The sequence below is a fragment of the Megalobrama amblycephala genome, linkage group LG13, assembly GCF_018812025.1.
Source record: "Megalobrama amblycephala isolate DHTTF-2021 linkage group LG13, ASM1881202v1, whole genome shotgun sequence".
Lineage (NCBI taxonomy): Eukaryota > Metazoa > Chordata > Actinopteri > Cypriniformes > Xenocyprididae > Megalobrama > Megalobrama amblycephala.
In genome coordinates, this window is record NC_063056.1 from 10572271 (window position 1) to 10595720 (window position 23450).

Consider the following 23450-nt stretch of genomic DNA (forward strand, 5'->3'; position numbering starts at 1 on the left):
ACACCTTTTTACATCAATATTTTGAGAAGTATCATTCACATTTAGTTCTGGCTTAGAACCAATCAAAAATAATTAATAATTTAACTGAAATAAACCCAATACTTGTAAAATTTTATTCTACTGGGTTACATTATTTTCCTGTTTATTACTGTGAAGCTACTTTGAAACTGTACAAAGCACTATATAAATAAAGGTGTCTTGACAAATCCTTAGAAGCTCATGAATAGTTACAGTGGCTATAGGTGCAAGATCTGCTAAGCCACAACTGTCATACCCGCAAAGGTAGAGTCACTCCTCTTTTCGACATAATATTTAAATCAAACTAACTAATAAAAAAAAAAAACCTTCCAAAAAACCTGGCTATGTGATTTTTTTTTTTTTTTTTTTATTGTCATGTGCAGTCAATTGAAACATGATTGGTTAGTCATACAGTGTGTGCATACAATGGTCCTCATAGAAAGGTAGAGGGATTCTCACAATATGGTGCACAAACTAATCGGTTACTCAAAATTCATAGTGACATCATCTTTACATTCTCTATTCTGAGTTAACATCTGGCAAACCTGAATTTTTTCGTCAGAATTCTACATTCACATCTCGCAATTCTTTATGTTGTTTCTTATTTCTTTCTTTTGCTTTTTACATGAAAACTACACTTTTTTTTTTTTTGGTCATGCTTGAATAGTTGAAAGGAAAAGGAAGCAGTATGGCGTGGACAGTTTTACTCTTGTTGTGACGTTCATCTTGGTGGAAACTTTGAATGAGCTGCTCAACGTTTTCCAATACATTTCAGGACAATAAACTTTTTTGCCGAACTATGGAAAAGGTAAACCCTCTGGAGAGTTACCCCGCAAGACAAGGAAGCGAGGTAATTGGGGTGGAGTATGCCAAAGACTAAGAAAATAATCTCTTTCCCGTATCCCCCGACAACCCCATATTTTAGCTGATAAGCTTCAGTCTTGATTTTAATAGTTTGCTGAATTCTTGAATTCTTGATTTCTTGATTTCTTGCTGAATTCTTGATTTTTTATACTCTTTGTACTGACGATTGCAGCATGACAACAGATATGTTTTTAAAATTTGCAGATGATTCTGCTATTGTCAGTCTCTTAAACAAATGATCAAGATCCTATATCGTTGATGACTGTATATTGTATATACAGAGCATTTCAGCAGCGAAATATGGCAAAGATAAAAGAAATGCTTATTGATTTTATACACAAGCCCTCTGTTCCTCTGAGTACTATTGTGAAGTACTATAGTGAAGGTAAATTGTAAAATTTTAGGTGTTGCGCAAAGTAATCTCACTGACCTGTACAATAGACAGGCAGTGCGTAAAGCTAAATCAATTTTATCAGTTAATGCCCACTTCCTTTACCTCGAGTTAGAGATTATACCCTCTGCTCAGGGGTGGGCAAACTTGGTCCTGGAGGGCCACTGCCCTGCATAGTTTAGCTCCAACCCTGATAAAACTTGCCTGCCTGTAGTTTTCTAGTAATCCTGAAGGCATTGATTAGCTGGTTCATGTGTGTTTGATTAGAGTTGGAGCTAAACTCTGCAGGGTAGTGGCCCTCCAGAATTGAGTTTGCCCATCCCTGGCTTGTGGTTTAGATTTCGTTCAGTTAAGAATACTAGAGATACTCATTTACTCCCACAGCCATTCTAAATTTAGATTTAGATATTTTTTATATATTCCATTTTTTTTTAGGTATTTATGTATTTTATAGTTTTAAATTGTGTATTTTATGGCCTGTCTGTCTTGCCATAAAACCAATTGCTACTTGGGGGACATAAATAAAGTTGAAGTTGAAGAAGTTATCTCTTTGAAATATTGCAGAGGGCAGTATATGAGTTACATAAAAAAAAAAAAAAAAAAAAGTTAAAAAGAATAATCAGTGCTATTATTAGGGCCCGAGCACCGATGGTGTGAGGACCCTATTGGAATTGCTCAGCCAAAATTTTCTTCTTCTCCAAAATGAATCACATTTTTGAGGGCCTAAATGTTCTCAAAAACTCATGAAACTTTGCACACGCGTCAGAAGTGGTGAAAATTTACATCTGATATAGGTTTCAGAATTAGGTGTGGCAAAATGGCTCGATAGCGCCACCTACAAAATTTCAATTAAGCGCCCTTCGTGCTACGTTTCACGTACAGTTATGAAATTCGGTAGACAGATGTAACAGCCCAATACCTACAAAAAAGCCCCTGGGTGCAAAGTTTGTAAACCCAACCGGAAGTGAGATATTTTGAATTTTCTCTACAAAATTTTGGCAGTTTTTGCCATTTCCACATGTTGTACTTTAACGAACTCCTCCTAGAGCTTTAATCAGATCAACATCATATTTGGTCAGTCTAATCTAAAGGCCTTTGAGATGTTAAATTGCGAAGATCTAGAGTTTTCGCTGAAGGGCGTGTCCGTGGCGGCCTGGCAAAGTTCGATGTTTCGCCATGAAACAGGAAGTTGTTGTAACTCGGGCATACAATGTCTGATCTGCCCCAAACTTCACATGTTTTATTAGAGTCCTGACCTGAAGACATCTATATGACAATATTCAGTTACAGTCATAGCGCCACCTGGGGGCAACAGGAAATGACATGTTTTACACTATGATTAACTCCACATAGAGATTGAACCAGATCAACATCATATATGGCCAGTCTAATCTTAAGGCCTTTGAGATGTTAAATTGCAAAGATCTTGAGTTTTCTTTGAAGGGCGTGTCCGTGGTGACCGACAAAGTCTGATGTTTCGCCATGTAAGGTGAATCACTTTTTTGAGGGCCGAAACATACTCGAAAACTCATGAAACTTTGCAGATACGTCAGAAGTGGTGAACATTTACGTCTGATATGGGTTTCAGAATTAAGTGTGGCAAAATGGCTTGATAGCGCCACCTAAAAATTTCAACGAAGTGCCCCTGACACTACGTTTCACGTACAGGTATGAAATTTGGTACACACATCTAACAGCCCAATACTTACAAAAAAGTCTCTTGGAGTGAAATCTGAAAACCAACAGGAAGTGAGATATTTTGAATTTTCTTTGCAATATTTGTGCAGTTTTTTGCCATTTCCAGGCGTTGTACTTTAATGAACTCCTCCTAGAGCTTTAATCAGATCAACATCATATTTGGTCAGTCTAATCTAAAGGCCTTTGAGACGTTAAATTGCGAAGATCTAGAGTTTTCGCTGAAAGGCGTGTCCGTGGCGGCCTGGCAAAGTTCGATGTTTCACCATGAAACAGGAAGTTGTTGTAACTCGGGCATACAATGTCTGATCTGCCCCAAACTTCACATGTTTTATTAGAGTCCTGACCTGAAGACATCTTCATAACAATATTCAGTTACAGTCATAGCGCCACCTGGGGGCAACAGGAAATTACATGTTTTACACTGTGATTAACTCCTCCTAGAGATTTAATCAGATCAATGTCATTTTTTGTCAGTATAATCTAAAGGCCTTTGTGACGTTAAATTGCGAAGATCTAGAGTTTTCGCTGAAGGGCGTGCCCGTGGTGGCATGACAAAGTCTGTTGTTCCGCCATGAAAAAGGAAGCCGTTGTAACTCAGGCATACAATGTCTGATCTGCCCCAAACTTCATATGTGTGATAAGAGTCCTGGCCTGAACATATCTATATGCCAATATTCAGTTAGTCATAGCGCCACCTGCTGGCAACAGGAAATGGCATGCTTTACACTGTAATTCCCTCCCAGAACCACATTTCAATATGCCACAAAGTACCAAACATACTAGAAACACGTTAAATCATGCAACACTTGGCTAAGTGCTAATGTATGCGATTAACGCCATGAAACAGGAAGTTGTTGTAACTCAGGCATATGATGTCCGATCTGCTCCAAGCTTCACGTGTTTGATAACAGTCCTGGCCTAAACACATCTATATCGCAATATTTGGTTATGGTCAAAGCGCCACCTGTTGGCAGCAGGAAGTGTGGCAATTCGAAATGACTTAATGGCATAATTCTCCTGTATTCATTCGCTTACATGCATGTCGACCACTGTTCACTGTTTTCCTAAGGCCAACGGGTGGCGGTGAGCCCGGGTGCGAGGGCCCTTTCATCGCTGCTTGCAGCTTTAATTTGTGTTGTTATTATAAGTAGCCTAGCCTATTATAGAGTGAGAATATTACGATAATTTAGCATTAAAGGTGCCCAAGAATGCTTTTTCACAAGATGTAATATAAGTCTAAAGTGTCCCCTGAATGTGTCTGTGAAGTTTCAGCTCAAAATGCCCCATAGATTTTTTAAAATTAATTTTTTTAACTGTCTATTTTGGGGCATCATTAACTATGCACTGATTTTTTTCAGCGCGCCGCCCCTTTAATTCGCGTGCTCCCTGCCACACGAGCTCTCGATTATATTACAGCACATTTACAAAGTTCACACAGCTAATATAACCCTCAAATGGATCTTTACAATATGTTCGTCATGCATGCTGTATGCATGCTTCGAATTATGTGAGTAAAGTATTTATTTTGATGTTTATATTTGATTCTCTATGAGTTTGAGGCTATATACTCTGTGCCTAACGGCTAATGCTACACTGTTGGAGAGATTTATAAAGAATGAAGTTGTGTTTATGAATTATACAGACTGCAAGTGTTTAAAAATGAAAATAGCGACGGCTCGTCTCCGTGAATTCAGTAAGAAACGATGGTAACTTTAACCTCACTTAACAGTACATTAGCAACATGCTAACGAAACATTTAGATAGACAATTTACAAATATCACTAAAAATATCATGCTATCATGGATCATGTCAGTTATTATTGCTCCATCTGCCATTTTCGCTGTTGTTCTTGCTTACCTAGTCTGTTGATTCACCTGGGCAGATCCAGACGTTACTGGCTGCCCTTGTCTAATGCCTTTCATAATGTTGGGAACATGGGCTGGCATATGCAAATATTGGGGCGTACACCCCGACTGTTACGTAACAGTCGGTGTTATGTTGAGATCCGCGTGTTTTCCGGAAGTCTTTTAAACAAATGAGATTTACATAAGAAAGAGAAAGCAATGGAGTTTGAAACTCAATGTATGTCTTTTCCATGTACTGAACTCTTGTTATTCAACTATGCCAAGGTAAATTCAAATTTTGAATCTAGGGCACCTTTAATTTGATTGGTGATGAGACACATGAAATCCAATGGCAATCTGTCACTGATATTCTTATATTCAGTTATTACATTCTCACACTTTTGTAAGTGTGGTCGTTATTGTACTACACTTGAGATGGACTCACCTTTACCGTTGTTCGGTGGAGTCATTTCAATAGGAATCCACACAATCTGGAATTTCTCCTGAGGGCGTGTATGAGGTCAGACTTAACAACCAGATGGATCTTTTTGCCCGCAACATTATGTTGAAATTTCCCTAATATGACCACATCTTTATACTATTACAATGTGCTATAGTCAATATTATACAATTAAAGAATGCATTACATGAATAATTGAAACCTTTTATGTACTGTGATTTTGATCTCTTAAATGATCATTTCAATGTGCAAATTCAGAGCAAAGAAGAAAAATGATCACTAACAGACAATGACGGTAACAAACAGTTATTTTTATTCTGTTTGCTGAAAAATAGACATGTTCCAAGAGTAAGAACAGCTCCAATACCTTCTCCTTCCCAAAAGAAGATGGCACAAACCAAACCAGAAGCTTTGATAGTTTCTGCAAAGTCACAATGTCACATACAGTATGTAATTTTAAACAAGTATCAATTCTTGAAGCAGCTTAAATTATAAATGTTATATTTCAACTTCATTTAGGCCTGTCTCGGAGATTAGATTATTAAATATCCTGTGATTGGTTTGAGTTCATTAGCAAGCCTTGTCATTTTCAAATTTCTGAATGTATATGTATATGTATTATGTTGAATGATAATTCATAATAAATAACACAAAAGATTACACTCACAGAAGCGGTTATGGTTTTTCATTCTTATCAACCTTCTTGAAAGTAGTTTACAATGTGTAATCAAAGTGAATAATATTTTTTTTAAAAAGAAGGAAAAGAAAAAAGAAAAGAAAGAAAATAAATGAAATACCTGCACAAAATAATTGTGTTTTTAGGAAGGAGTGTCACAAACACGTGAAATGAAACTGCAATAGCAGTGACGCTACCATGAAGCCAAACAGCAACACAAAAAAGGAAAAGAAAAAGTGGCATTATCTCTAGAACATTAGCAGAAGCACATGGAAAGTCCTAATAGGCTCCGCTCCAATGAGTGTAATTACCTACAGACAGTGACGGCGCTTAATGTCCTCTTGAGAAAACAGAGGCTGAAGCAAGAATGATGTGCTACACAATGAGAGGATATTACATAATCCCACAGGCGCATCTTGACGTTAATCTATTTTTGCCCCTTGATATCGCAAGCAATGATGTATTTGAGTAGAACGGATGCGTGGTATTGAGATGCTACCGCATGATGTGAAATTGTGGCTTCAGCTCTCTGGAACACATTGCGTTCTGTCAACTAACTATTGATTGACTGTAGCAATAGAGCATGAAGCGTTCGCTTGGAGAGATTTGGAGAAAAATTGCACCTTAGGTGACGGCAATGAACCAATGCGAAGGTTTTTGAATGAGCAATAACAAATCATTGTAGTTTCCGTTGACAATGTTAGTAAGGCAGCAATGCTAAATTAGTCAGTAAGACGCACAGCCTTCTTTCTGCTTGTTTATGAGTGACTCTGACTAGCTCCATCTCATATATCACAATAGAAATTGTGTTTAAAGCGAGAGGCTGTGAAGTAGTGAAGACTGCGAGGATTATTCGGGTTCATTGCAAGATTTAAGTGTAATGGAGAAACTATTCTTACTTATTAGGTATTAATATGCACATGCCTTGACACCGCTGAAGAATATGTTGCTCTTTGGAACAGCTGCCTAAAGGTGTTCTGATTCCTAGCCGTTGTTATCAGCTTAGCACGCAAGTATATTTGTGCTGTTTGTCTATTCAAGAGCACCAGTGCTGTGGCATGATGATCTGTAGGGTACGCTTATGCTAATCTCCATAAATACTCTCTGTACTCTTGGTCAATATAGACGAATGATATGCGCCAGAGAAAGTGCAGTGTTATCTATCTCTACTGTTCCTGGAACTGTTGTTTTGTTTTGCACGAAACCATTGGAATCTCGATTTGCTGACATTTAACTGTGGCGAGGGCTGAGGTCAGGTTTCTGCGCCGGGTTGGACGCTCTGTACCTTGGAGAGCGTGACGGGCACCTTGCCCTCTCCCGGGGTGGGTGCGCGGGTGACGGGCTGAACAGAGGCCTGGATTTCAGCAAGCCGCTCTTTGAAGCGCTGCTGCAGATGGAGCTCTTCCTTCGAGCTGCCCTGAGAGCAGGCAGCCAGCAGCAGCCCCACTGCCATCCCGCTGCCGCCCACACAGAACAGCACGGCTCCGGCCAGCTTACATGCATCCAGTGCCCGGTTAAAACGCACTGCACGTCCATCCACGAAGAGCAGCTCGTCTTCTCCGAATGCCTCGAGCCGAGGCGGCGTGGCGTAGCCCACCAGCAGCACAGATAACCCTGCTACCAGAATCAGAGCTCCCAGCGCGAGACAGACCTGACAAAGAGTGACAGAACAACCATAGTACTATGTTCAACAGCATTGGCTTTAGCAAGATGACAGTACTGGCATCTGCTGCATAGATTCATTTATGATTCAACCTCAAACTGATCATCTTATGACTACACACATAAAAAGAATGAACTAGCAGAAAACTAGGGTCACTTTTTGTGGCCTTAAAGGGTTAGTTCACCCCAAAATGAAAATTATCCCATAATTTACTCACCCTCAAGCCATCCTAAGTGTATATGAATTTCTTCTTTCAGCCAAACACAATCAGAGTTAAATATCTTGGCTCTTCCAAGCTTTATTATGGGAGTGAATGGTACCTTAGATTTTGAAGCCCAAAAAGCACATGCATCTATCATATAAGTAATCCATACAGCTCCAGGGGGTTAATAAAGGCCTTCTGAAGTGAAGCGATGTGTTTTTGTAAAAAAAAAAAAAAAAAAAAAAAAAAAAAAAAAAAAAGAGCATGTTTATAACTTTATAAACTATAATCACTGGCTTCCAGTAACGGCCATATGCAAGTTGAGTTCCAGCGGAACAGTGACCTGGCATATTACGTAGGATGTAGGAGTAATGTAAGCTTAGGTGAGAGTACATGCCTCTCGTGGTTCAAACAAATAGGGCTGGGCAACAAACTCAAGCTCCTGTTCTCTTATATCGAAATCCTCTAACATTTCTCTTTAAAAATTCTCATTTTAGACTTCTAATTCATGAATGGTGTTTTGTTTTGCTCTATCCTCGGCGCTTCTGTGTTTGTCAATATGTTGTGTGTCAGATCAGAGGTCACTCTTCCGCCGGAACTAGACTCGCATATGGCCGTTAGCAGAAACCAGTAATTATAGTTTACTAAGTTATAAATATAGATATTCTTTCTTACAAAAACTCATTGCTTCGCTTCAGAAGGCCTTTATTAAAGGTGGACTCAGTATTATTTCAAATATACTGTTTGAAAGTTAGTCAGGCCGACACTAACAACAAACGCGTAACCAATCAGGATTAGGGGGCGTATGATGAGAACGAGCAAGAGGGAGATTTGAAAATAAGAACGAAAAAAAACCCTGCAGAACGAGAGATGGGACACAATACAAAATAGCTTAAAAGAATATCACTGGAATGAAGGGTTATGACTGGGCAAGCGCTTTATGACCCGCTTTTATATTAGAAAAGCTTAGAAGGCTGCTTTGATTCCTTATCATGTAAGTAACACTGGGTTTTGATTGTCTGTAGCTGCTGTGCTGTTGGTGACTAAAAATGAACACTTGTTTGTATTTACTCTTGTGTACTGTACATTCATTTTTTGTTCTTCCTTGTCATTCATTCATCATCTGTCGTTTTTTTTTTTTTTTGGTGAAACATTTTGTTGCACGTCAGCTGTGATAAACAGACATCCACTCGCATTGCGCGTGTAATTGTGGCCAGATAGTGAGAGTTTTGCAGTTAAATGACTGCGCACTGATGACTGCTAGAGAATGAGGTGTTTAGCGTCATTGGTAGTGCATTTGCCTTGCATGCCAGCAGTGATGGGGCTGGGGTTCGAGACCGACTTGAAGCAGGGTGGTTAGGTTTGGAGTGTGAGTTTTGGAGGCGGAACAATGAAGAGAGGGGTGGGTTTGTTTGAGGTGATTTCAAATATCAGCAGTGTTCAACAACGAATTTGAGAAAACACATACAGCACCTTTAACCTCTAGAGCCGTATGGTTACACTTATGATGGATGGATGCTTTTTTGGACTTCAAAATCTAAGGTACCATTCACTCCCATTATAAAGTTTGGATGAGCCAGAATGTTTTTAATATAACTCCAGTTGTGTTTGGTTGAAATAAGAAAGCCATATACACCTAGGATGGCTTGAGGGTAAATTATGGGATAATTTTCAATTTTGGGTGATCTAACCATTTGATATAAATTATTTATTATTTACAAACATATCGGTGTGTTATAATATACATTTGAAATAATTGCATTTAATTAACATTTAACATTTACACTGTTAACTTTACCTCTAAAAATGACCCAACCATTACCACAATTAATCCTAACCCCATTAATCCTAACCCTAACCCTACATTTTCTTCTAAATCTAACTCCAACTCATTAGCAATAAATGTGGGAATTTTCCACACTGTAAAAAATGACCGTGATTTTAACAGTAAAAGACTGTAAAAATGCTGTGGTGAAAAACTGTCAATTGGTTTTCAGAAAGTTTCCGTACTATATACGGTGAATAACTGTAATAGATCTAACGGTACATTTAATGTAATTTCACGGTAAAATACCGTTAAATTCACAGTTTTTGGAAGTGAAAAATAACAATTCATTGTAAAATTTACAGTGAAAAAACGTAAATTGACATTCCCACAATTCCCTGCGTGACACTTCACATTTGATATATTTTCGTTGAAATAACTCTGTTTCTTCTTAGTTTTTCTCATTTTTTTTCTAATCAGTTATGTACACTAGGGTTTTATGTTACATCTAATGCTGTTAAATTAATGTTTATTGCATTTTTAACATTTCATGCATGTTACCATGATGGTGTTTAGTGTGTGTGTGAATGACACTGTGTGCACCTTCTATATATTAGTGTTGTCCTTCTCAGCTTGTGGAAAATCTGCTTGTGATGAACTTTGATTCATCATGTGACTCTTATCACCACTGTGTGTGGTGACTGTCAGTGTATTATAAAGGTACAAAACAGATATTAGTACTTCATTAGGTTGGTAAATTAACATTTATATCAGTTAATGAAATACGTTATTTTACCGTAAATTTAACAGATTTTTTTTTTATGTTGCTACTGTATTTTTTACGGTAAAGTTCTGTCAACCACAGCTGCCGTTTTTTTACCGTAAATTTTACTGGGATTTTTTTTACAGTGCAGAATAACATGTAGTAGTTACACAGTAAAAATACATAGTCTTGTGGGTATTTAATGTTAGTTCATAGTAGTTAGGGCCACCTAATATAAAGTGTGACCAATGAATGCAGTTCTAATTTGATCATGGGGCTGCTCTGGACCAGCTGAAACGGTGATAGAGGGGGATTTGTTTTCTAAAAAAATCAGCAGTTGAAATAGTTTTGGGAAATTCTTATATTTGAATAGAACTACATGTAGTTTGTCTATGGCAACATCCTAAACTGTAAAATGATTGTAAAATAACTACAATTTTACTTTACAGTACAAATAATAAGTAGAGTACAGCGGGGCTAAAGGCACACCTTAAGAAAAAATGTGCTTTTCACTACTCTCAAGTGTATGATTACAGGAAAAATATATATGTTTGTATTGAACATTGATGGAGCAGCAAATTTTGTGTGAAAATAAATCATAAAAGTGGTTAATTTTGTTTAAAAATCTTATAAATGTATGAGGTGGTAAGGGGGCCTTTTACCCCATGTGTGGGGTAAAAGACCCCCTCACCACCTCATTACCCCAGCATGGGGTAAAAGGCACATAGTATTTATACAAATACTTTAACTAAAATAATATGTTTTTAATAATGTCTAGGTTAATACTTGTTCAAAAGAATCACTTTAGCAAAGTTTGTACTATTTTCTGTTTATTTTGATAAATAAAAGAATGCATTTTTGTTCAATAAATATACTGTCATTAAAATAGGCCTATGTTAATTTAAAAATATATTTTAAAACATACAAAAACAAAATTAGGCTACTTTAAAAAGTAAAGATTCTGAAAGCATTGAAGGAGATCCCATAATATTTATTATAGATTTATAGTAGTAACAATAAATTATATTTTATTATATGATTAATATAATATTTTTAAATATGATTGTTTCATTATAAATATGGGTATTATCTCTAAGATGGATACCCAGTTTGATATGATATTTGCCATCTGAATCTAACCATGTCATATCAACGAATGGAAAAGTCAGCAAACTCATCATGTTAAATATGGTGCCTTTTACCCCAACAGCAGGGGCGCTTTTTACCCCATATACCATACTTTTACATATTCACCCGTTATTGAAAAACTGTTGCTTGAATTACCTTGAACAAAACTGAAAATCATTAAGAAGACCTTTGTCTGAAAATACGAACATTAAATTAATCGATTCTCATTTGCTACTTAAATCAACAACAATTTAAAAAACATCAAATATTAGATCAAACTACCTCAGAATCAACTTTGCATTGCTTCCCGCGATCGCTTCAATGATCAGACAAATTTACACGTGCATCTTGAAAAGCAGATATTTAGGAAAGTTTTTGTGCCATCTAGTGGTTTAGAGGAAAATAATACCAAAGGCGCCTTTAGCCCCGTTCTACCCTAAATAAATAATAAGTTCTGACAAAAATAAATATTTAAAAAATTATAAACCTCACATTTTAACCTAATAAATTAACATGTTACAAGTATGTTATATATAACTGGTCTGAACAAAAATAGTAGATTTACTCTCTAATAGTAGGTGATACTTGTGAAGAAAGCAGAAATACAGCAGTTACCCTGGTTACCCCAGTACACAAAGCAGCAATGCACTTAAAAGCACTGCTTTAGCCATCATATGGAGGTAAGCTGCAAGTATGATAATCATGATTATTTCGGTCAATATTGAGATCATGATTATTAAATACAATTACTCAATGACTCTAGAAACATCGTCTTGCATTTATTAAACTTGAATAATATAAAAAATAATAAATAAAAGTAAATCTTGGTTTGAGTTTAACTAAACATGTCACAGCTTGGCAGAGAGTGTATTTGGGCTTTTATTAAGGGGTGAAAGTGCGTTTCTGTTAAGAAATGTATGTGTTCTAAATGCTGGATTTAGAACACAACACAAAATGAGAGCACCAATGCAAAACTGAATGCGGCACAATAATCTTTTAATCTCAATGATATTGTTTTCATAATCGTTGGAGGCCAAAACTGTAATTTAAAAAATAAAATTTGATTTCGCCCAGCCTTATCTGATCATCTGTCTTCACATGCCATCTGTGTGTCGGGGTGCACTGGGCTGATACAGCGAGAGCTTTGAAGAACCAGGTTTGCGATTGGCTACACATTCTGCTAATGTCTTGCAAAGTAAACTACATTTTATACTGACAGTCAGAAGTCTGGCTACCTGTGGCTACATTCATGCAAACATAAAAACAGGCTTACAGCTGCTACTTTTTTGCATAGAAATAGTACATGGCCACCCTTCACAAAAGCTCACCTTCCAGAGCACAGAGCTCCAGCGACTAGGCGATCTCTGTGTCTGAAAATCTTCATCGCGCTCCCAGATGGAAGCAGTGCACTCCTCGTAAAACTGGTGCAGGTAGGAACGCACCCCGTAACCCTGGTAACCGCTGCTGAGTGCACCATGGCTCTTCTCAGCGTAATCCGACCCACAGATCTCTGAGCAAGAAGTCATCCTTCACATCTGCACACAAATGAAACACTGTCATTTAGTTATGCAACATGGACATTTACAATATGCATTTTACAATATGCATTTTCAACAGTGTTTAAATTACAAGACCAAGTAGATTTAATAAATTCATTAATAAACAAATAATTTACTAACTGACAAATAATGATTGTCTTTTTGTTGAAGCTGAAGTTTTGTATTTGCAGAACCAAACAGACTTGCAAAAATAATCCTTTTTACACAGATTTCCTGAATCTTCCCATTGGTCAGGCAAATAGATTGTCCTGCTCCAAACTGTGAATCAGCCTATGAAAGGTGACTCTGCATATTAATGTGGGATAGAAGAACATAAAAAATGATATGCTTCAGCTTTAAAGTAGGGCTGCAACTCTCAATTATTTTGATGATTGGTCAGTTAATCTATTTATTATTTTTAAGATTAATCTAATTATTTTCTGATAAGTAGACTAATTGTTTAGATAACCTATTACCAATAAATAATAACCATAACTTCTGCCATTAATCTTTCAATGTTTTATACAAATTTTTTTTCGTAAAATAAAAATAAAAATAAAAATAAAAAAAAGTGCCAACAGGCATCTGTCAGTAATACAAATGTCCATGACATGTCCAGTTCATAGTTACTGTTTGGGATTGACAGCAAGGTATGAGTCTCGAAATGTCAACGCATTCCACACAAACCAATGTATTTCTGCAATCGATGTATATGATTACGTTTACTGGCGCGAGGGCGTGGCAACCTGTCACTCACATGAGATTGACCAATAGCAAACCACAACCATCCAATCAATTCCCAATGGACAAAATCAAGTCCTGCCCTACTTTTTGTCTTTAGTTCCTGAAGCTGTTTCACTCGGATATACATCACAATAGGAAAGAAAAGACTATCGCAAGTTCTGTTTCATGCCGACAGCCACACTGCATAACACCAGTGAGCTGAAAAACAGATCTGATCACTGTCTTCCTCTAGTGATGCTGGGTGTGTTCAAACACCATATGGTTTTCAGTTTGAGTTATTGTTGCTGTTGAGGTTCAGATATTAGCATTTCTAAAAGATGGTTTGCATGATGAGAGCACAAGGGGGAAATAGGGCTGTTAGCTTCCAGCAGAGCGTTGTAATTAAATCATGGCTCAGTGTGTACCTGCTGAAACCCACGAGGAAATGACTCAGCTGCCCTTCAGCATAGCTCTCTTCTGACAATATCAGTTTGTTTCATTTGAATGTTTAGGCTCATTTTGTAATTAAAGTCATGTCGTGCAGAGATACAGAAAATGAAGCCACATTTACTCATCGTCATTATAATTTCAATGTCATCACTTTATAGCAACATATGCTAACACGTTAGGTTATAGAGGGCATCAGTGCCTGCCCAGTGCCTTTTTCAGTGGTGTTGCTTCCAGAAATGACATTTGCCATCCATTTAGGCTCCAACGTCTCTCCATTTGTAGGAAATTTACATTATCAAGTCTTCTTTTTAAGACAATTGTATCCACCATATATGGATGGATAAATTTTCACAAATGAAAATGCTTACATTCTGGATTCTTTCAAATATCATACATCGGATTCATTATAAAATATATTATAAGTAACAAATGATAATAATAATTGGCACAATTCTGTGAATGTCTTTGCATTTGATTTGAGAGCATCTGAAGGTTTTCCTGTGATGAAAAAGCAGTAAACGTCACATATGACGTCATCCCAAGCTCTTCATGTCATCTGATGTTCCTGAATAACTGAGACACTCTGTACCCGAGAGTCCCCTCATTAGAGAACTGCAAATATATATTAATAGGTACTGGCATGTCCGATGCACCAACGAAGGTTTAAAAAAACGTGTCGTTCTTATCCAACAATATAGCACAAAAGCATTTTACACATTTGATGATCACTATATTAGTAGATTCATCCAGCAGTCATAGTCTTGCCCATCAAATGTGTCCCTCGTGACAGATATAACAACAATGATCTCTGCTATAAAAGCTGTCGAAGCGACCTCGACAGGCTCCGATAGATCAGTGTTTTGCGTATAAATGAATAAAAGTGAATATACCTGTCATTACCGGGCTGGAGCGCAATCCCTGCTCTTCTTCACTCTGCAAAGCCGACGATGCGTTCGACTCACAGCAACGCACTGCGCATGCGTTACATCCACAGAGGTGGGAGTCTATCCTGATCAGATGCTTCTTTAGTCACCTGAAAAAGAGTGTGATGAATTTTAATGAGGTTTAAATCCCTTATCAAATGAAAAAAAGCTGCGTTGTCCTTCCCCATATGTTACTCGTCTTAATACTATATAATTTCATTAATATTTCACTAAAGGAGGTGATTCCCAATCATATCCAAAAGACCTAGCCTAGAGTATTTTTGCATTGTGATTAAACGCGTTTTAAGCGTTTAAAATTTTCTAAATACACATGCATCGTAAGAAATTTCTGACATTTGCATAATTATATCAAAAGAAAATGGCATACCTTTTATTTTTATTGTTATAATGCCATCAAACATTAGGTTTGTAATTGCAGGAACGTTTTTAAAGGTTGTTTATTTAATAAAATCACTTGCATGTTTTTTTTTTTTTTTTTATATAAATAAAATATCACATTTAGAAAATGCCATTTGTAAATGCCATCCAAAGCTGAGGCAATTTGTAATGAAATCATAAAACTACATAGCTGAAATACTGCAAAAAAGTCAGAATTGTTCAAACTTTTTTTTTTTTTAAATGTGCCATTACATTTTAAGTTACATGCACATAAATCAACGTGATCACAGCTTCCTGTGGAGTTAGATGAATAACTCATTTTAGATCAGAACTATCTACAGATAATGGCACTGGCTGTTAATCAATATTCTGTAATTAACCATATAAATAGGAACTGGTTGGTTCATTTTCTTTTAGGCTGCTTAACAACTGCAGTAGTCCCACAGACTGGTTTCTATTCCAGCTGTAACACTAGTGAATTATTTACATCCTGAGCACAAACTATTTATTGTAAGCTTTAGGCCAAACACCATCTAATGAGTAATCAATAGTCCTCCTTTCAATCACATTGTACAAGTCCATGTTTCACACTGTTCACAATCTCCGATTGAGCCCAGCTGTAATTAATGTGTCAAGCTGCTTGTCTATCCACTTTTCTCTTTAAGTCTTATTTTCTATGCAGTTTTCTTAGACCAATAGTGCCCATAATGGGTAACAATTTAGAATACTGTTCCGTCATTAATGAATAACACAGGAACAAAAATGAGTAATGCAATAGCCTATTAACATTGTAGTAACATTGCTAACTAACAAGAAGCTCTGATTAACTAATTAGCAAGTAAAAGGTAACTATAGTAATGACTCAAGTGTTTTCTACATCCTTCTAAAGGAATTACTAGTAATTATTTGGAACAGTATTCACATTGATTACTGGAGAGTTATTATGCATTATGTTGGTGTTTTAGGATAAAGGCTTTCTGATTTGTTTGTGTTTTAGGGAAAAGGCCATTCACACCAAGAACGATAACTATAGCGATAACTTTAATGATAACTATGTTAGTGTCCACACCAATGCATGATATTGTTCTGTTTATTATAAGCACGTACTGCAGTTTTGTCGTCTGTCGCTTTAAATTCTCAAGCTTGAGCAGGATGGATTCTGATTGGCTGTCAATATTTTTATAATTCATCAGCTGTAAAAAAAAATCAGAAAGTGATTCCAATGATAATGTTTCTCTGTGCAGTTATTGTTATATTTGTGGTGTGTACTCTGCTATTCTTTTATGTTTAGAATGATTTTTAAAACGGTAACACTTTACATTAAGGTTCCCTTTGTAAAGGGTTTACAAAGGTGTTTGTTAATGAGTAATAAGTCATTTACAAATGCATTATAAATCATTAATGCAGTTATAACTGCATGAATAAAAAGGGCGACTTTAATGCAATACCTGCCAAATAGTGAGCCGTTTTTAACTCACATGTTATAAATGCTTAATAAATGTATTTATTAACACTTATTTAACCCAAAACCAGATTCCTGGTTTATTTCATGATGCAGCAACAATTGACTATCAGACTATTAGACTGAAGGGTGTTGTATTTGTGGTTTTCTTATTAATATCTCATGAATGCCACTTTTCTTACTATGTTGCTTACCAGAAGTTTCCGTCTTACCCTTTTTATTCATGCAGTTATAACTGCATTATTAATGATTTATAATGCATTTGTAAATGACGTATTACTCATTAACAAACACCTTTATAAACCCTTTACAAAGGGAACCTTAATGTAAAGTGTTACCTTTAAAACTATATCTTTATCATTATTGTCACAGTTATCGTCCTTGGTGTAAACAACTTTGGACTGCCAATGCCTAACATTATGAGTGTAAAGAAAAGTTTTAGCTTGCTAGTGTGGAAACATGCCCAAATAACTTGATTGAATTGATTCAATAAAGTTATATGGACATGTCTAAGTTTAGTTGAGTTTACTCATTCTACTTGAAGTATTTGAGTAGAGATAACATGAATCCATCATATGAAACCATGTCCATCATTGAATCAAGTTCATTCAAAGTTTTTTTTTCTTTTGAGTTGTTTAGCAGATTTTTTTTATATACTTTCTTTTATTTGAAGTGATTTACAGATGAGCAATTCATCATCAAAAATATGTTCAGTGGCAATTTTCATGATTTAAAAAAATATATATTTTGGCATCCAGTCGATTTTGTGGTCTGAAATGGGTTTATGCACCAAATATTTCCAATTTCATGGCATCTGTACTGTCATGGCATGTTTCCTCGTCCCCCACGGGTCCTCGCATCGACGTGCGCGCACAAGCCATTGACTCAGTACAGAGACTTGGAAACTGCCTGTAATGTTTTTATCATGGGAGCTTCTATAGCAACCACTTAACGATCTGTTGCTCCAGTGAAGCTGCTCCATCGTAAACTACACAATGGATTTCTTGGAATAAGAGTCCTGCATCACCTTTTCAAAGCATTTTACAGCCGTTCTGACTTTTATATAGCAGCTTATATTTTTTAGTTGGGTACAAAAGGCTCATGAGCTTCATTTGACCTGATCTTTTTTATTTTATTTTATGAACATGCTGATTTTTCTGTTTATAATAAATGGTTTTTCTGTGAACTAGTAACCGATTTGCATTACAGGGCGAATTTTCTTTTCTTTCTATTCTAACATGGGCATTTTCTCTTCTGCTTTCAATCTCATTATATTATAGTGTTTAACAGTGAATGAGCACCTGGCAAAGGGTCTGATTACAGTGTATGCACACTCTTCCCAGCATGCAAGATTAGTCACAGTGTATCTTTCCTTCATCTGTAAATAAGGAAATGTTTAAACGTACATGCGTATAAAACAGGTCTGAAATTATTTCCTCAGTTTATAATCACGTTTTTTTTTTGTTTTTTGGGGGGGGTTTTTTGTCTGCACAGAAGCAATCTCTCTCTCTTCTGCTCTATCTTTGTGTGGACAAGCTGTGCCTCTCTTCCCGTTTCTATGGTTACAATCACAGAAAGGTCACCTTCTGGAAGTTGCTTGTGAGCCGCATGTGCTGCATGATGACAGTTCCGTAATCACACTTGCAATAACAGCTGATAAAAGGCAGACTTCATTAGTGTGCGTGTGTGTGTGAATCACTTACATGTGTTACAAGAGCCACTGCACTTCATTAAAAAAGCACTTTTACTCACACAGTCAGTTATATATCAGCACTACAAAATTATTTAAAAATACATAGTAATCTATGTTATGAATGCAATACATCTCTGAGGATCATACTTGATTATTTCCTCCATATTCACCTGCTGGATAAACAGCCATTTTTGCAAAATTCTCTAATGATCTGTCATTGCATTACAGACAGTGGATGATATAGTTCAAAAATAAAAAAATAAATGCACATGCATCTCACAGTCCCTGTACACTGACTAGTTAAATGACAATAATATTGCTAAAAAAGAAAAAAAAAAAAGAAAGAAAGAAAAAAAAAAGATCTGAATACACTGGAGTAAATGAGTGCCACCATCTGCCTCCTAGTGGTTTGTTTTCACATGCCAACAGATTTCAGATTTCATCACACTTCAGGAGCGAAGGAGCAACAACAGTGGAGCTCACACACATCTATAAATCAGCCTATGTTTATTTTACACATTAATAAATCCATATAAAGTGATTCTTCATGAGTCCTGACCATTCCATCAATCAAGGACACAAGCAAAAGGATCTTGTATGTAAATGTAACCATAAAACAAGCAGATCTCTTTGTAGCCAAAGGCCTTTTTTTCTCTCACACTTCATATAACAAATGATGAGCTCCTTCACCTGAGTTGCTGTAATGGTTGGGTAATCATTTAATAACCAACCCCTGGATGCTCAGTAATCAGGTTACCACCCCAGACAACCTCATCTTAATTTCAAAATATCTAATGATAGTTTTGATTGGTCATCTGTCAGCTCTCCACGCTGATGTATGGAGTTTGCTTTCATTAGCCTTTGCCTCACAGGGAGAGCATTACTGATGTGCCGACCGCTCAATTAATCACAACACGTCTCTTACCAAGCTGAGTGTCGGAGAGCAAATGAAGATTGTTTTTGAGTAGGAAGAGACAGAGGTCAGTGTTTGTCATGTGCAAGTATAGACACGGTGTGTTATAGGCCAAGGAGAAATCTAGTTACTGTATATACCAAGGTGTTACAAATGTCATTTTTGTATTCATGTTGATTTTCATATATTTGAAAAGCATTTAAATCATTGTAAAGAAATAGTATTTGATGACTCTAAAGTAACCCCTTGTGAAACAGAAGTACACTTTAGCATACTTTAGCATACTACTTGTTATGGAAATAATATACTTTATACTGAGAACTGAATGTAATGATTTTGGACACTTAAGTGCATGTTAATTGCAATTTAATAAAATGTATTATAGTTTAAATTTATATTAAACACACTTACATGGACTTTACAGTGCTGTTTTTTATATTACTGGATCTTAACGTGGCCTTTGATACAATGGCACATAGTGTCCTTCTTCGTCATTTAGAACACTGGGTCGGCATAAAGGGTAAGGCCTTACAGCATTTTTAGTTCTTATCTTGAAGATAGGACATTCTCTGTAGCACTGTGTAAGTTTTCTTCCTCTTCAACTCCTATTATTAGTGGGGTACCTTCAATCTTTCAATTTATATTTGAGTATTATTAAAGGTGCCCTAGAATCAAAAATTGAATTTATATTGGCATAGTTAAATAACAAGAGTTCAGTACATGGAAAAGACATACATTGAGTTTCAAACCCCATTGCTTCCTTCTTCTTATATAAATCTCATTTGTTTCCGGAAAACACGCGGATCTCAACATAACACCGACTGTTACGTAACAGTCGGGATCATTAATATGTATGACTCCAATATTTGCATATATGCCAGCCCATGTTCAAGGCATTAGACAAGGAAAGGCAGTATTCACGTCTGGATCTGTGCACAGACAAGGTAAGCCAGCAAGAACAACAGCGAAAAATGGCAGATGGAGCAATAATAATTGACATGATCCATGATAACATGATATTTTTAGTGATATTTGTAAACTGTCTTTCTAAATGTTTCATTAGCATGTTGCTAATGTACTGTTAAATGTGGTTAAAGTTACCATAGTTTCTTACTGTATTCACGGAGACAAGAGAGCCGTCGCTATTTTCATTTTTAAACATGTGCAGTCTGTATAATGCATAAACATAACTTCATTCTTTATAAATCTCTCCAACAGTGTAGAATTAGCCGTTAGCCACAGAGCATAGCCTCAAACTCATACAGAGTCAAACGTAAACATCAAAATAAATACTATACTCACATGATCCGACGCATGCATAGCATGCATGACGAACATCTTGTAAAGATCCATTTGAGGGTTATATTAGCTGTGTGAACTTTGTAAATGCACTGTAATATAGTCGAGAGCTCGTGTGGCAGGGAGCACGCCATTTAAAGGGGCGGCGCTGCCAAAATCAGTGTATAGTTAATGATGCCCCAAAATAGGCAGTTAAAAAATTTATTAAAAAAAATCTATGGGGTATTTTGAGCTGAAACTTCACAGACACATTCAGGAGACACCTTAGACTTATATTACATCTTGTGAAAAAGCATTCTTGGGCACCTTTAAGAAGCACAATATTTCTTTTCATTTTTATGCGGTTTAAGTGGTTGTTTAATAACTTCATCCAATTTAATAAAGACAAAACAGAAATAATTATTTTTGGTCCCTCAAAATTTAGAGGTGATCTTAATGAGCTCGGTAAGCATTTTTCTTTGCTTTCGCCCCAGGTCCTGAAGAAATCTGGGTGTCATTCTTGACTCTGAACTTTGCTTAACTAAGCATATAAATTCTGTTGTTAAGAATAGCTTTTATCAGCTATGAATTATCTCTAAATTTAAATAACTTTTGTCTTTTCAGGATTTGGAGAAAGCTATTCACACCTTAATTTCCTCACACTTCTACTGTTGCAGCTTTGTATTCTTCCTCAGACTTCTCTTTCACACCTCCAAATAGTTCAGAATGCAGCTGCAAGACTATTGACTTCAGCAAAGAAATATGATCATGTTACCCCAATTTTTTTTTTATATATATATATATATATATATATATATATATATATATATATTGAAGAATGCTGGGAAGTTTTGGTGATAATGACTTCCACTGAAACATTTCTCTACATATCTTCTTTTATGTTCCACAGCAGAAAGAAAATCATACAGGTTTGAAACAACATGAGGGAAATACTTTTTTGTGAACTGTTCCTTTAATGGTGCTGTATGTATTATTATTTATTTATTTATTTATTTTTACTACACTAAAGCATAAAAATACCATAAAATGTTTTAGATATTTATGAAACATGCTAAGTTCACATATTTGTTTCTCCAACAAACAGTGATACTGTCAGTTATTATGCTTTAAAATGTGCGTTTCGTGTTGGAATGTGCATTTTTGTTTTGGTCTGTGTGATCCTGCCCACTGCCAGTTTACCCAATAGATTTCCGACACCCTGAGTGACCAGTTGGCATAAAATACACCGTATTGCAGCCATGAAAGCCAGCAAACGAACTGGGTCAGAGATTGTGAATTCTACCTGAGCTAAAAAGCCTTGGCATCCATCTCATAATCTCTATGACCAGATACATATGAAAATGCAGAAAAATCAACTCATCAACTTAGTGTAAGGCTTGTCGCCTTCCATTCTTCTCAAACTGGCGACTAGTGTGAGCGTCGAGTCTGAGGAGGAGGGTCTCTCCAATATTTTTAATTTGGACTCCAGTACCCATTGCAGTACTAGCTGTCAACATTACATACTGCACCTTTGAATTCACTTATGTAGCCTTTTTGCATTAATGTTTATTATCTACAAGTAGTATAAAATTATAAGAGATTTTAAAGTACACTACAAGTTCACATTCAACAATTAAGCACACTTTTTTACACAAGGGATGGTGTAGGAGGGTAGGAGATTTGTATCAGAAGCATTTTTTGTTAGGCTGGTTGAAAGTCTCCTCACATCATGATAGTAATCACTAAGTTAAGTGGTCTAAAAGTATTTATATATGTATATAGTCGCGTAGGACCATAAAATGTTCATCTAATCATTGCATTCGGTCCAAATATGATAAATCCGATACGATGTCCAACCTGCCTGTCAGCGTATGCATTTCCATACCTCCGTGCACCCTGCTCACACAGACATCACACGTCATCAGCGCACTGCAACCGAAACAGCAGCCACCTTTTACAGTTCCTTCTGAACCAAAACAACAAGCTTATGCTGTGTTCACACCATAAATAAGGTCATTTGGAAGAGATGGAAACCTGTGACGACGTTATACTCTGATCAATTCGTGAGTCGAATAAATGTGTTTCAATTTCAACATTATCAACGCCGAAATGAATCTGCAGCAGTTACGTGGTATAGGTCAGTGCACTTTAAGTTGTTTATGTTCTTTATTATTGTAATGTTATGTGCTTTGAGACATGAGGTAGTTTAACGTCGCCTCTCGTGACCCTTTTGTTTGCTCCTTGCTGTATACGTTCCTGTGTTTTGGAGGAGGCGTGGCTTTGTAGAGTGCTCTGAAGGAAGGGTGTGATCGTTTTTTTCTGTTAATTTAGTGCATCATCCGGGTATTTAAAGTGCACTTTTTTTTTTAGGGGGGGGGGGGGGGGGGATTTTCAGTGTGAACGCACTACTTGCACTATTTATACTTAAAATCGTCATAGAATAGTGTATAAATACTCGAATTGGGACGTATACATACAGTGTTATGTCATTGACTAATGGTATCTTTATGTTGTTCATGGTCATTTAGAGTCACAATAGCCTCGCTCAGCAGGCTACAGTATTCCTGTGGTTTAATGCTGTTTTTTTCCAGATGAAAG

The 23450-nt window shown here is 36.4% G+C and overlaps 1 protein-coding gene across 1 annotated transcript; it reads right to left on the reverse strand.

Moving 5' to 3' along the window:
- Positions 1-5566: 5566 nt before the first annotated feature.
- Positions 5567-15212, reverse strand: nrsn1 (neurensin 1). Its single transcript, XM_048154014.1, has 3 exons — positions 15075-15212; positions 12802-13008; positions 5567-7603 (listed from the first exon to the last, which is right to left on the reverse strand). The coding sequence occupies exons 2-3, from the start codon at positions 12997-12999 to the stop codon at positions 7205-7207; spliced, it is 597 nt and encodes a 198-aa protein (XP_048009971.1). The 5' UTR covers positions 13000-13008; positions 15075-15212; the 3' UTR covers positions 5567-7204.
- Positions 15213-23450: the final 8238 nt, after the last annotated feature.